We start from the raw sequence: 15,622 nt of genomic DNA on the forward strand, positions 1-15,622 counted from the left end.
GTCCTAACCACTGGACCGCCAGGGAATTCCCATCCTTGGTTAAATTTATTCCTGGGTATTTTATTGTTTTTGCTGCAATTTTAAATGGGACTGTTTTCTTAATTTCTCTTTCTGCTTGTTTGTTGTTGGTGTACAGAAACACAACAGATTTTTGTATATTGATTTTGCACCCTGCAACTTTACTGTATTCATTTATTATTTCTAATAGGTTTTTGGTGGAGTCTTTAGGTATGTTGAATGAGAGTGGCAAGAGTGGGCATCCTTGTCTTGTTCCTGATCTTAGAGGGATAGCTTTCAGTTTTTCACAGTTGAGTATGATGTCAGCTGTGGGTTTGACATGCATAGCCTTTATTATGTTGAGGTACATTCTTTCTATACCTATCTTATTGAGTCTTTATCATAAGTGGATGTTGAATTCTGTCAAATGTTTTTTCTGCATTTATTGAGATGATCATGACTTTTAAAATGTTTTATCATGTTGATTGACTTGCAGATGTTGAATCATCCTTGCAACCCTGAAACAAATCCCCCTTGATCACAGTGTATGATCCTTTTAATGTATTGTTCTATTTGGTTTGCTAATATTTTGTTGAAGATTTCTGCATCTATGTTCATCAGAGATACTGGCTTGTAATTTTCTTTGTGTTATCCTTGTCTGGCTTTGATATCAGGGTAATGTTGACCTCATAAAATGAGTTAGGAAGTGTTCCCTCCTCTTCAACATTTTTGGAAGAGTTTAAGAAGAATGGGTATTAAATCTTCTTTGAACATTTGGTAGAATTTACCAGTGAAGCTGTCTGGTCCTGGACTTTTGGTTTTTTTGGAAGGTTTGCGATTATTGTTTTAATCTCCTTACTAGTGATCAGTCTATTCAGATTTTCTATTTCTTCAAGATTCAGTCTTGGAAGGTTGTTTGATTGTTAAGAATGTATTCATTTCTTCTAGGCTGTCCAATTTGTTGGTGTAGTTATTCACAGTATTCTCTTATAACCCTTTGTATTTCTGTGGGATCTGTTGTAATTTCTCCTCTTTCGTTTCTGATTTTATTTATCTGAGCCTTCTCTCTTTTTTTCTTAGTGAGTCTAGCTAAAGGTTTGTCAATTTTGTTTATCTTTTCAAAGAACAAGCTCTTAGTTTCATTGATCTCTTCTGTTATCTTTTTAGTCTCTATTTCATTTATTTCTGCTGGCTTTTAGTATTTCCTTCCTTCTACTGACTTTGGGCTTAGTTTATTCTTTTTCTAGTTCCTTTAGGTGTAAGGACTGTTGGAGATTTTTCTTGTTTCTTGAGGTAGGCAAGTAATGCTATAAACTTGTACTGCTTTTGATACATCCTATTGATCTGGTATGCCATATTTTCATTTATCTTCAGGTATTTTTATTTCCTCCTTTCCTCCTCATTGACCTAATAGTTGTTCAGGAGCATGTTGTTTAGTCTCCACATATTTGTGATTTTTTCAGCTTTCTTCTTGTAGTTGATTTCTAGTTTCAAATCTTTGTGGTAGGAAAAGATGCTCTATATGATTTCAGTCTTAAATTTATTGAAACTTGTTTTGTGTCCCAGCATATGGTCTATCCTTGAGAATGTTCCATGTGCACTTGAGAAGAATGTGTATTCTGCTGCTTTGGGATGGAATGTTTTATTTATATATATGTATATATGTATGTATGTATGTATATGTGTGTGTGTGTGTTTGTGTGTGTGTGTATATATATATATTCCACCTGATGTAATGCTTCATTTAAGGCCAATGGTTCCTTGTTAACTTTCTGTCTAGATAATCAATTCATTAATGTAAGCGGGATGTTAAACTCCCCTACTATTATTGCTGTCAATTTCTTCATTTAGGTCTGTTAATAATTCCTTTCATGTTTTAGTGCTCCTATGTTAGATGCTTATATATTAATAAATGTTACATCTTCTTGATGGATTGTCCCCTTTATCATTATATAAGTCCATCTTGTTCTCTTGTTTGGCTTGAAGTCTATTTGATCTGATCTGAGATGGCTACACCTGCTTTCTTTTGGCTGCCAGCTGCTTGGAGTATCATTTTCCATCCCTTCACTTTGAGCTTATGTTTGTCTTTAGAGCTGAGATGAGTCTCTGGGAGGCAGGACATAGTTGGTCTTGTTTTTTAATACATCCAGCCACTCTGTGTCTTTTGATTGGTGAATTCAATCCACTTATATTTAGGGTGATTATTGATAAATGAGGACTAGTACTGCCATTTTATCTTTTGTTTTCTGGTTGCTCTATATCTCCATTGTTTCTGCCTGACATCTTAGTTGGTGGTTTACTAGTTTCCTCCTAGTTTCATGTCTCTGCTCTAGACTTATATTTTGTGGTTACCATCAGGTTTGTATAAGACATCTCATAGATAAAATAGTCCTTTTTCCGCTGATAAGATCTTATCTTCAATTGCCATTATATGGGTTCTGTTCTTTTCCTCTTCCCCTTTTACATTTTTGTCATCTCAAATTATCCCTTTTTATATTGTGAGTTCATTACCAAACTGCAGTAGCTATAATTATTTTTACTGCTTTTTCCCCTTTAACCTTTATGGTGTAATTGCTTAACAACCTATTCTGATGTAAAGTTGCAATTTTCTGATTCTATCTATTTATCACCTTACTCAAAGTTTTGTGTATTTTTGCCTCTTCATTTCAGGTAGGAGAGCTCCTTCCAACATTTCTTGTAAGGCAGGTCTACTGGTAATGAACTCCCTCAGCTTTTGTCTGGGAAAGTCTTTATTTCTCCTTTGTATCTCAAGGATAACTTTGCTGGAAGGATTCTTGGCAGAGTTTTTGTCTTATAATATTTTGAGTAGGCCATCCCATCCTCTCATGGCCTATAGAGTTTCTGCTGAGAAATCTGCTGATAGCTTAATAGGGGTTCCTTTGTAACCTACTGTTTTTTTTCCTCCGGATGCCTTTAAAATTCTTTATCATTGAATTTTGACAATTTTAACATAATGTGTCCTGGAGAACGTCTTTTAGCATTGAGATAATTAAATGTTCTCTTAGCTTTATGGACTTGTATATCCAGTTCCTTCCCTGGGTTTGTGAAATTCTCAGCTATTATTTCTTTAAATAAACTCTCTGTTCCCTTCTCCCTCTCTTCTTCCTCTGGGATAAACATCTTTATGAAGGATAATGAAGTTGGATAGTTCTCATAAAATTTTATTTTTTAAAAAATCTTAGTTCTCTCTCCACTCCTACTTGAATCATTTCTAGATCTCTATTTCCAAGCTCACTAATTCTCTCTTCCATATGGTCTGCTCTATTTCCAGTGCTTTCTAATGCATTCTTCGTCTCATTTACTGACATCTTCAGCTCCAGAACTTCTGTTTGGTTCTCTTTTAGACTTTTAATATCTTTGGTGAAGTATTTCTTCTGTTCATTAATTTTATTCCTGAGCTCACTGAACTGCCCTCCTGAGTTCTCATGTAGCTTGTTTAGTTTCTTCATAACAGCTATTTTGAATTCTCTATCAGTTAGATTGCAATCTTCCATGACTTAAGTTTGGTTGCTGGAGAACTCTCATTTTCTTTTTGCGACACCGTGTACTGTGGTTTTACATGGTACTTGACAAACTGTTCCTCTGCCAGTGCATATGAAGTAGCAAATACCTTTCTTATGTAGGTAAAGCTTTTTTTTTCTCCTTGCTTCTTACAGTTCAACAAGTTGGAAAATAAAGGCCTTTCTTTTCTTTTTCTTGCTATAGCACAAGTTTTTGGTTTTTCTTACCTGAACTGCCTCTGACTATATTTGAGAACTGGCACTTTCCACCCTCTACTACCTCTGCCAGATGTGTCACTGGTACCCTCACTGTCACTGCTTGAGCTCCACGGTGGCCTGGGTGGCCACTGCTGCTGGAGGGGGGTGTGGGGAGAAGTGAAGGAGACAGAGTCACGGGCACCTTCGCCACATCTGGGGTTGTCGGGTTTGCGTGCAGCACTGCCATGAGCCAGGGGACTGGGGTCACAGGCCCCACCACCGTTGCTGCTGCGGGGTTCCCTGTGGCCAAAGGAGCTACTGCAGCCAGGAGGCTGGAGCCATGTGTGCTGTCTTCCCTGCTGCTACAGGGTTCTCTGGGGCTTCAGGCTCAGCCACTGTGGCCAGAGGCTAAGACTGCAGACATTCTTCCACTGTTCCCCCAGTTCTACCTCCTCTATGTGTTCCAGTCCACCCACCTTCAGAAGTAGACTTGTGGATCTCTCCAGCATCCTAGTGTGTTGGGCAGAGGAACCTTTGTTGAGTTTTGGATGTTTTACTAGTTGTAGAATGAAGGGGAGAGACAAAGAAGGTGTCTTACGCCTCATGATGCTGACATCACTCCTAATCTAATTTTAAAGGTAATAAAACTGAAGCCTAGTTTTACTGGCTGAGACTAAAATGTTTTTCATTCTTATGAGGTTAAAGAAAAACACTTCTGCAAACTCTCCTTGATGAAATGTGCTAGATGGCAAACTTGTTTAAAAGGAGAGACTCCATCCTGTCCTTCCTCAACTGTGTATCTGATATGACATACTGTCAATCTGATGAACGTAACTTGGTAAATTAAAATGATTTACGATTAAAAATAAAACACTGTATCAAAGAATAAATGATAATAATCACTCCTTTGTCACTCCTTAGAACAGCCTGGTAAGGGAGACTAATGAAAATGCTGGAGTATAAATAAATTTTAAGATTTAAAATCCTTAATTTATAGTTCATTAGCAATTGTCTCTCATCCTCAGTAATAACAATTGCAGATAACTGTATTAATTCTTAGTAGCAATCCCAGAAAAATCTCAACTATTATTGCCAGAAAACATGATAGTACCTTGCTTATTGCAAGCGATTAAGAATGATGGTGTGTTCTTCAGACCAATACTGTCAAGGAGGACTTGATACAGAAACTCTGCCACATCTTTCACCTCTCGCTGGAAGGCTGCACTATCCACAACAAACACAATAGCCCTGGAGGGGGAAAAAAAGAAAAACTGCCATGTGAGCATGCAATAGTGCAGCATTATATTAAAAAACGATATCCTTAATTTTGCCCAATTCAATCCTAATGAATAAAACAAAACAAACTCACATACAGGTGTCTGCACAAGTAATCATACAACACAAATACTTAACAAAGGACTACTTAGTGCTACTATGTTTCAATGACTGTATCTAAAAAGACAATAGAAAATGATGCCTCCCCTCAAGTCCAGGAAATTGTCATATACAAAACCATGTGATAAAACACTACAACAGACCTTGTACCTGCTATAATAGAAATAAAAAGGAAGATAATTTACATGAAACCAGGTCAAGAAGACTTAAAGGAGGATGTAATAGTTGAGTGAATTTTAGCCAGACAAAATACTACTGTGGCAAAGACTGTCTGGAAAGTAGTATGTGCAGGGCACAAAGTGGTGGAACAACATGCCTTGGAGAACTCAAGGTAAGCTAATACACAGGTAGGTGGGGAAATGAAGGAAAACCAGGTCAGATGGCAAAGGGGTGCAACACACTGACCTAAAGAGTTTATGCTTTTCTGTCTTACAAAGAATATTAGTGCCTAAATGAAAGACAGATACAACTAAGAGGATAATCAAACTAGAAGCAGAGTGACCAGGTAGGGCCCAACCTAAGGCAGCAACAGTGAGAATCCTCATGTGCCAGAAATAAAGAGATATCAAAACTAAAGCAAAGTAGTCCAGGAAAACAGCAGATAATAGGCTTTAGGAATGAGGATTTAAAAGCCCAGGAGATGTGCAACAGCCAACATGGAGTTGGAAAGCTGGAACTGAACACTCTGTGCAAAGCCTATTACTTAAATGCAGTCTAACAGACAGCGGTGTGGGAAAATAATCCAAGAAGAATTGAATCACCAGGCCTCCTGTGCCACACACAGAAACAGAGTATGAACTTACACTATCTCATGGTGTAAGATCCCCAAGCAGGAAGATATATAAAAATTGGGCCAGACTCAGTGAACTCCTATGGCCCCCAACAGAAGGAAATATGAACCCCTTCTGGAGAGAGGCTTTCATAACCTAAAGCAATTAAAAAAAAAAACAAAAAACAGCAACCACAACATCAACAGCAAAATCTAATCCCCTTCAACAGGGGTTCTGGATCAAAATTACAAAGCACAGTAAATAAACCATTATGAGGGAGAACCACAAAGACAGATTAATCAGCAGTCAAAACTAAAAATAATAAAGCAATCAGTAAAATATTTTAAATTATTTAAAAGAATACTAGACACCATAATAAAAGAATAAAGATAGTACTAAAAAAAAGGCTGATTTTGAAAGATATGTTTTTACAAGTAAAGAACAAAATTAGTAACAACACAATGGAAAAGTTAAGCAGAGAATACTACAGCTGAAAAGGATATAATAAACTACAAAATAAAGACAAAAATATCAACTATATGCAAGGTAAAAAGACTTGGAAGATATGACAGAGAAGAGACAAGAAGAGCAGAAACGATAAGGTTCAATGATGTTATTAATAAGAGTTCCAGGAGGTGAAAGTGAGAATTTGGAAATAGAACTACCTAAAAAGATACAGTTGAGAATTTTCCAGAACTGAAGATACAAATCTTTCAACTGAAATAGTACACTTGAATCCCAACCATGATAAAGCTAAATCACCCCTGAACAGAAGCATAATCTACCCCTGAATACAAGATTAAAAAAATAGGTTCTGTATCATGAAATGACAATTAGATTGAGCACTGCTTTCTCATCTACAACAACAGATACTTGAAGTCAGGAGTAACGCCTTCAATGTGAAAACAGAAATAACTGCCACCCAGGATTTTATACTCAGCTAAAACAGTTATTCAAAAATGAAGGCCAATGAAAAAAGTTTCAAATGAACAAAAGATGAGAAACTTTTATCTCTTATTCACCATTTCTGGAAACATATCCAAAAGATATACATGAAAGAAAATTGAATCAAAAGGAAAGAGTAAGAGGCAAGAAGCGATGGAGAAAAAAGAAATCCATCAACATCCTGGTAATTCTAGGTGATCACTGAATGATGGAGAAAAAAATTAGTAACTGTTGGGTGTTAAAAAAGAAGAAAGAAAAATAAAATGAAAGGAAGATGTGAGGAAGATCAAAGTAAGGTATTTTAAGTTTCAGTGAAAGAATACTAATATTATTGATTTTAAACTTTTGTTAAGTAATCAAAGTTTAAAAAAAAAAGAGTAGAGGGTAACAATGAAAAAAGAAAAAATAGCATACTTTCAAACAAGCAGAGGGGGAAAAATGAGATTAGGGAAACTTGATTAACCAAAAAAGGTAGGATTGAAAAACTATAAGTCTCAGATCAATATACTATAAGTTGACCCTTGAACAATGTGGGGATTAGAGGCCTGACCCTCCAGTCAAAAATCTGCGTATAACTTCACGGTCGGCCCTCTGTATCTGAGATTTGGCATTGCCAGATTCAACCACCCACAGATTGTGCAGCACATATTAAATGAAAAAATCCCTCCTATAAGTGGACCCACACAGTTCAAACCCATGTTGTTCAAGGGTCCACTGCAGTAAATATCTTTTGAATTTGCATTTATTGTGATTAGGATTTGAGTTCATTTGTATCTTACATACTTTGAACGTTTTAGCTACCCAAAATACTTGGATCAAAGAGTAATTACACTGTGAATTGTAAAAAATTTATAATTGAAAGTGGAAAAAAAAATTTTAATTAGAAATTAAAACCCAATTATAGCAAAATTTGCCAGTTCTAGATTTGTATCAATTGTTTGAGGAATAAAAAAATCGCACAACTCTCAGTTTCCAGTCCAGCATGAAAGAAGCTGGAAGTCACCACTGCATTCTAACAAGTAAAAAGCTAACCAGACTGAAAAATCAACAGCATTTAGATTCATCAGAGAAGTGCGGTTATTCAGCAAATCACTCCCCCCCAAATTGGAGAGAACAACACATATATACAGAAAAATACAACTTACTGAGGAATCAGTTGAGAATCAAGTATGAAGCTCACAGTCCAGAGACACAGGTTCACTAAGACTGAGACCTAATCACAGGACACTTCCCTTCCCCTCACACTTCATCACGTTACTAAGGGCAGTTCTTACCCAGTATATTGTGTCTGGCTATCAAGAAAAAATTACAAGACATACTAAAAAGTAAAAAACAGTTTGAAGAGAAGGGGCAAGCAACAGAACTAGACTCAGATATGGAAGAGATGTTGGAATGATCAGACCAAGAATTTAAAACTGTGACTGTGATGCTAAGGGCTCTAAAAGATAAAGTAGACAACATGCAAAAACAGATGGGCAATGTAAGGAGAGAGATGGAAGTTCTAAGAATTAACTAAAAATAAAGCTACAGATCAAAAATAACCTAACAGAAATGGAGAAAGCCTTTGATGGAATTATTAGTAGACTGGACATGACTGAAGGAAAGAATCTCTGGCTTGAGGTATCTCAATAGAAGCCTCCAAAACTGAAAAGCAAAGAGAACAAAGACTTAAAAAAACGTAACAGAATATCTAAGAACTGCGGGACAACTACAAAAGGTGTAACATATATGTAATGGGAATTCCAGAAGGAGAGGAAAGAGAGAAAAGAACAGAAGAAATATTTAAACAATAATGACTGAAAATTTCCCCAATTTAATGTCAGACACCAAACCACAGATCCACAGAAACCACAGGAAGCTCAGAAAACGCCAAGCAGGATTAATGCTAAAAGAACTATACCTAGCCATATCATTTTTAAATTATAGAAAATCAAAGATAAAGAAAAAATCCCAAAACAAGCCAGAAGGAAAAAGACCTTACTTATAGAGGAGCAATATAAGAATTATATCCAACTTCTCAGACACCATGCACGCAAGAAGAGATCAAGTGAAATATTTAAGCTGTTAAGAGAAAAATCCCTAAAACCTAGAATTCTATACCCTGTGAAGTTTATAGCATTGAATGCATTTATTAGAAAAGAAGAAAGACCTAAAATCAATCATCTAAGCTTCCACCTTAGGAAGCTAGAAAAATCAGAGTAATTTAAATCTAAAGTAAACGCAAGAAATAATAAAAGAGCAGAAATCAATGAAATAGAAAATATGAAATCAATGGAGAACATCAACAAAACCAAAAACTGGTTCTTTGAAAAGATCAATAAAATTTACAAACTTCTAGCCAGTCTAAGAAAAATACAGGACACAAATTACAAATATCAGAAATGAAAGGGGATATCACTACAGATTCATGGACATTAAAAGGACAATCAAGGGATACTATAAATAACTCTATGCCCAAAAATGTAATAACCTAGATGAAATGGTCCAATTCCTTGAAAGACGCAATCTGCCAAAACTCACCTAAGAAACGGACAATCTGAATAGCCCTGTATTTATTAAATAAACTGAATCAATAATTAAAAACCTTCCAAAACAGACAGCACTAGGCACAGGTGGGATCACTGGTGAATTCTATCAAATGTTTAAGGACATTTATACAATGTTATATGTCAAATATATTCAATTTAAAAAAATTTAAGGAAGAAAATATACAAATTCTCTACAATTTCTTTCAAAAAATAGAAAGAGGGAATATTTTCTTACTCATTCTATGAGGCCAGCATTACTTTAAAACACAAACCAAGACATTACAAGAAAACTACAGATAAATATCTCATGAACACAGATGTAAAAATCCTCAAGAAAATATTGGCGAATCGAATCCAACAATGTATGAAAAGACTTATACACCATGATTGGTTCTGGACGCAATTCCAATGTGGGGGATGGGGGTTTCCCCCACCACCAAGCAATGCTCCTGACACCAGCTGGGTGCCCTACAATTCAACTCAATTCTGACGCTATCTACTTGGAGATAGCATCAGATTTTGCAGGTTAAGGGCTCAGTGCCACAAGACTGCCCTCCACTTCAGATGCCAATTACAAGCCCAGACTGTCACCTGTGCTTCTGACCAACAGGCTACAGACTCGAAGGTCTCACAACTCCTTCCTTCGGTTTGATTAATTTGGTAGCGGGGACCTCAGACAGCAGTCAGAAGTCCAGGTTGTTAACTGTACTTCTGACTGACTGGCTATAAATCAGAGGTTCCCATGACCCCCCTTCTTGGATTCAATTAATTTGTGAGAGCAGCTCACAGAACTCAGGAAACTCATTTAACTCACTAAATTATCAGTTTATTGCAAAAGATATTGAAGGATATGAATCAACAGCCAGATGAAGGGACGCATATGGTGAGGTCCTGAACAAAGGAGCTTCTGTCCCCGTGGAGTTTGGGCCCTGTAGGGTGGCACGTGGAAGCATTCTGGTTCCCCAACCTGGAAGCCCTATGAACCTCATCCTTTTGGGGTTTTATGGAGGCATAATTATATAGGTGTGATTGACTGAACAATTGACCGCTGGTGACTGATTCAACCTCCAGCCTCTCTCCTCTCCCTTCCCTGGATGGGAATGAAAAGTTCCAACTCTCTAATCACATGGTTGGTTCTCCTGGCACCCAGCCCCCATCCTTAGGTGCTTTCCAAAACTCACCTCAAAAACAACAGAAGACACCTTTATCACTCTCATCACTTAGGAAATTTTAAGGGTTTTATGAGCTCTGTGCCAGAAACAGGGATGAAGACCAAATATGCATTTCTCATTATAAATCACAGTATCACAACAACCAAGTGGTATGAAAGGCTGGTTCAACGTTCAAACATCAATTAACATAATCATTTCATTGATGTATAAACTAAAAAAGAAAAATCACACAAATCGTATCAATAGATCCAAAAAAGCATTTGACAAAATCAAACAACCATTCATGATAAAAACTCCTAGTAAACTAAGAATAGAGGGGAACTTCCTCAACTTGATAAAGAATATCTACAAAAATCATATGGCTAACATTATACTTAATGGTGAAAAAAATCAAAGATTTCCTGCTAAGACCAGGAACACAGCAAGGATGTCCCATCTCACCAATGTTTTTGCAACATCGTACTGTAATTTCAAGCTAATGCATTAGGACAACAAAAGGAAATAAAAGGTATATAGATTAGGAAGGAAGAAATAAAAATGTCTGTATTCGCACATGAAATGACTGTAGACAATCTGAAAAAATCAACCAAAAAGCTCAGGAACTAATAAGCAATTATAGCAGAGTTGCAGGATACAAGGTTGATACACAAGTGAATTGCTTACCCAAATATCAGGAACGAACAAATGGAATTTGATATTAAAAACACAATACCATTTACATTAGCATCCCACAATATGAAACTTAGGTACAAATCATACGAGATCTATAAGAGGAAAACTATGAAACTCTGATCAACAAAATTGAAGTAGAACTAGAAAAATGGAGAGATATTCCACGTTCATGGATAGGAAGACTAAATAGAGTCAAGATGTCAGTTCTTCCCAACTTCATTTATAGACTCGATGCAATCCCAATCAAAATCTTGGCAACTTATTTGTGGATATTGACAAACTGATTCTGAAGTTTATACAGAGAGGCAAAAGACCCAGAATAGTCAACACAATACTGAAGAAGAACAAAGTTGGAGAACTGATGTTACCAACTTACTATGAAACTATAGTAAGAAAGATAGCATGGTATTGGTGAGAGAACAGATCAATAGAACAGAGTCCGGAAAGAGACCCTCATATATACAGTCAAGTGATCTTTGATGGAGGAGCAAAGGCAATAAATGAAGCAAAGATAGTCTTTTCAACAAATAGTGCTGGAACAGCTAGACATCCACATGCAAAAAAATGAATCTAGATACAGAACTTACACCTTTCACAAAAATTAACTTAAAATGGATCACACACCTAAACATAAACCAAAACTACAAAACTCCTAGGAGATAACACTGGAGAAAACCTAGATGATCTTGGGTTTGACAATGACTTTTTAGATACAATACAATCCATGAAAAGAATCCATGGTAAACTGGACTTCAGTAAAGATAAAAATTTCTGCTCTACAAAAATCAACATCAAGAGAATGAGAAAACAAGCCACAGACTGGGAGAAAATATCTGCAAAAGATATATCTGATAAGGACTGTTACCCAAAATATATAAAAGAACTCTTGAAACTCAACAGTAAGAAAACAACCAACCTAATTAAAAAATGGGTCAAAGATCTTTACAGACACCTCACCAAACAAGATTTAAATAACTTATAAATAGAAAATATAAAAAGATGCTCCACATCATATGTCATCAGGGAAATGCAAATTAAAACAACAATTAGCTACCACTACATACCCATCAGAATGGCAAAACCCAGAACACTGACAACACTAAATGCTGGTCAGGATGCAGAGTGACTGAACTCTCATTCATCGCTGGTGGGAATGCAAAATGGTACAGCCACTTTGGAAGAGAGTTTGGCAATTTCTCACAAAACTAAACATACTCTTACTATATTATTCTGCTATTGTGCTCCTTGATATTTACCCCAAAACTTATGGGTACACAAAAACCAGCTTTATTCAGAACTGCCAAAATTTGGAGGCAACCGAGATGTCCTTCAATAGGTAAATGGATAAATAAACTGTGGTACATCTAAACAATGGCATATTATTCAGCACTACAAAGAAATAAGCTATCAAACAATGAAAACACATGGAAGAAACTTAAATGCATATTACTAAGTGAAAGAAGCCAATATGAAAAGGCTACATACTGTATGTTTCCAACTATATGAAATTCTGAAAAAGGCAAAACTATGGAGACAATAAAAAGATGAGTGGTTGTGAGGGGTTAGGGGAGAGAAGGATGAACTGGCAGAGAATTTTTAGGGCAGTGAAACTACTCTCTAAGATACTATAATGGTGAATACATATCATTGTACATTTCTTCAGATTCCTAGAATGTACAACACCAAGAGTGAATCTTAATGTAAAATACAGACTGAGCAATTATGATGTGTCAATTTAGGTACATCAGTTGTAACAAATGAACCACTGGGGTGAAGGATGCTGATAGTAGGGGAGGTTAGACATGTGTAGGGGCAGGGTTATATGGGAAATCTCTGTACCTTCTGTTCAATTTTGCTGTGAACCTAAAACTCTCTAAAAATAGTCTTTTTTTTTTTTTTAAATCAAGTAACAGTCTCAACTATGACAGATTGCTCATCACCACCACCTTGTGGGCCAAGAAGCAAAAACAAAATACAAAACAAGATACCTTCAAAAATAAGGAAAGAAACAACTACCTCATTCCATCAACCCAGATTCCATCAATTAAAACACACATTATTTCAGGTTCAACTAAGAAAGAAAATACTGCCAATTAAACTATGACACCATTAACTATAAGTGGCATTCCAACTTCATAGATATTAAAATGTGTCTTAAAATAAATGAAATGTGGTATTTTGATTTTCCTCAAGTTCCTACCAGTGTTAGAGACTAAACAAGAATAAAGCATCTTAAGCTGAAGCACAAGAAATTTAGGAAATAAGAGTCAGTAATACTAGGACAATACTAAAAGAAATATGAAAATATTCTTCTGTAGTTTTCAGGAGTCAACTTTAGATAATTTAAGGATAGAAATATATAATGTTGGATTTTAATATCTTCTCAGATGCCACCTAGCTTTAAAATTCTTTTTTCAGATTTTAATAGTTCTACACATTATTAAATTTGTCCTCAGAGTAAATGAAAAATTTACTGACATCATAATAAGGGTAAACACTTTCTGAACACTCTGAGAAATATTTTCAAATATTATCTCATATAATCCAAGTGAAGGTGGGCTTGCAACCCAGAAATGCTGACCCCAGGGTCCATGCTCTTTCCACTCCATGATATCAGGCTGCCTCCAGAATACCACGAGAGCAAACAACATGGTTGGCCTTGATATACAGATTTCAGACAAGCCCTTCCCACTTCCTACTTACCTGGCTGAAGCCTTAAACCGCTCTAAGAACTGAAGTCTCAAGCTCTCATGGCCAGGGAGGTCAATCAAGGTCAGGCTAGTGCCCTAAGGATGCCAGCAATAATATTAATGTTTCAGTCCAGATTCATATTTACAACATAAATCTTTCATATCAGATCGTAGATATCAGAATGGTACCCAATTAATGAATCAAAAAAGGTCACTGTAACTGATTAATGAATCAAACAAATGTTCACAGAGCATCCTCTATTTATAAATCATGGAGTGAAGGCTCTGGAGATTTAACAATGGACAAAAACATGGTCCTGCCCTAACAGAGCTTATAATATAATCAGAAAGGTCAACACAATGTAAAATTACATGTAAGTGTAAAATTACAACTTTGATCAATGTTCTGAGGGTACGTGAGGAACCTGACCCTGTATGGGGAAGTCAGGAAAGTCCACCTGAGGCTGGGAAATACACCAGTATGAATAAAAGCAAAAACATGTGAAAAACAGTAATAAATATTCACAAACTAAATAATATAAGAACCTACATTTTATCATATAACATGTTACCACTGCAGGGATCCCTAACCTTTATAAAAACAAAACATTCTTTTATATTTCTACTGCAATCTAACTTTAAAATATACGTCCACTAGACACACCATTTATTTGTTCCAACTCTGTCAATATTTTTTGTCAATTCTTGATCCAGGTGACAATCACTGAACAGGGCGGGGTTGTGCCGCTACGGAGCAGACTGATTAAGTGCCCACTTACATGCTATTCACGCCAGGCCTTCATTCTTGAGCTCATGTTCAATGCAGATGTGGCTATGCTCAATCCTAAGACTCTTGGGTATAGCCCCGGTACATTTATCAGACCCATGGATCATTTCTCATATGTTCTACCTTCTCCACAGCCAGCCTCAACCACTATTCAGCAGGAGGGGGTCAGCATCATGCACAGATCTGACATAATTACAGCTGGATACACTGTGACCCGTCACTTAGTCTGTTTAATCTTTTATAGGTAATATACAAAGTATATTAGCCTTTTTTCTATTTTTATACTGGTAGTGTAGGGACCTCAGGTTGGGACCCCCTATCACACTTCATAATCAGCACCACAACACATACTATAAACAATCCATAAGGTACATTACTAAATACGTTACTATTTTGAGAGACTAAATCTAAAACATAAGGAGGGTGGGAAAAGAAGTAAAAAAGAAGGGAGGGATGTTTTACATATTCAATAGAAACATGCAAGTCTTATTTGTAATGTTAAGTTTTCTGATAGCTGTATTAAAAAAGTAAAAAGAAATAGGTAAAATTTTAAAAATATGTATTACATAGCCCAATATATCTAAATTAGCTTTTTAACATATAAAAAAAATTGAAGAAATTGATATTTTACATTCTTTTTTTCATCCCAAGTCTTCAAGATCTGATGTATATTTTATACTTATAGCATCCCTCAATTTGGACTGGTCACATTTCAGGGGCTCAACAGTCACACACGATCAGTGGCTACTCTGTTGGAAAGTACAGGTCTAAAGCATACCCTGGAATACCCCACTTAAAATATCTAGTACAAGTGCCCCAAGAATTAAAGATCTCCCAAATCTGAAATTTCAAAATCTGAATCCTTGGGAGTTTAAAAAGGTCTGAGTCAGAAACAGTGCCATTATTGAAAAAAGAAAAAAAATACCTCTAAGACATTTAAAAGGATG

General features: G+C 36.1%; 1 protein-coding gene across 1 annotated transcript in view; it reads right to left on the reverse strand.

The window, feature by feature from the left end:
- The window catches only part of SRPRB (SRP receptor subunit beta), a 31,379-nt gene that overhangs the window by 12,753 nt on the left and 3,004 nt on the right, over positions 1-15,622 (reverse strand). The window contains exons 4-5 of the mRNA XM_059920305.1: positions 13,902-13,984; positions 4,828-4,964 (exon numbers count right to left, since the gene is read on the reverse strand). Coding sequence (XP_059776288.1) covers positions 4,828-4,964; positions 13,902-13,984 — 220 coding nt within the window. The remainder of the gene's footprint in view (positions 1-4,827; positions 4,965-13,901; positions 13,985-15,622) is intronic.

This window comes from Balaenoptera ricei, chromosome 4 (genome assembly GCF_028023285.1).
Source record: "Balaenoptera ricei isolate mBalRic1 chromosome 4, mBalRic1.hap2, whole genome shotgun sequence".
Taxonomy (NCBI): domain Eukaryota; kingdom Metazoa; phylum Chordata; class Mammalia; order Artiodactyla; family Balaenopteridae; genus Balaenoptera; species Balaenoptera ricei.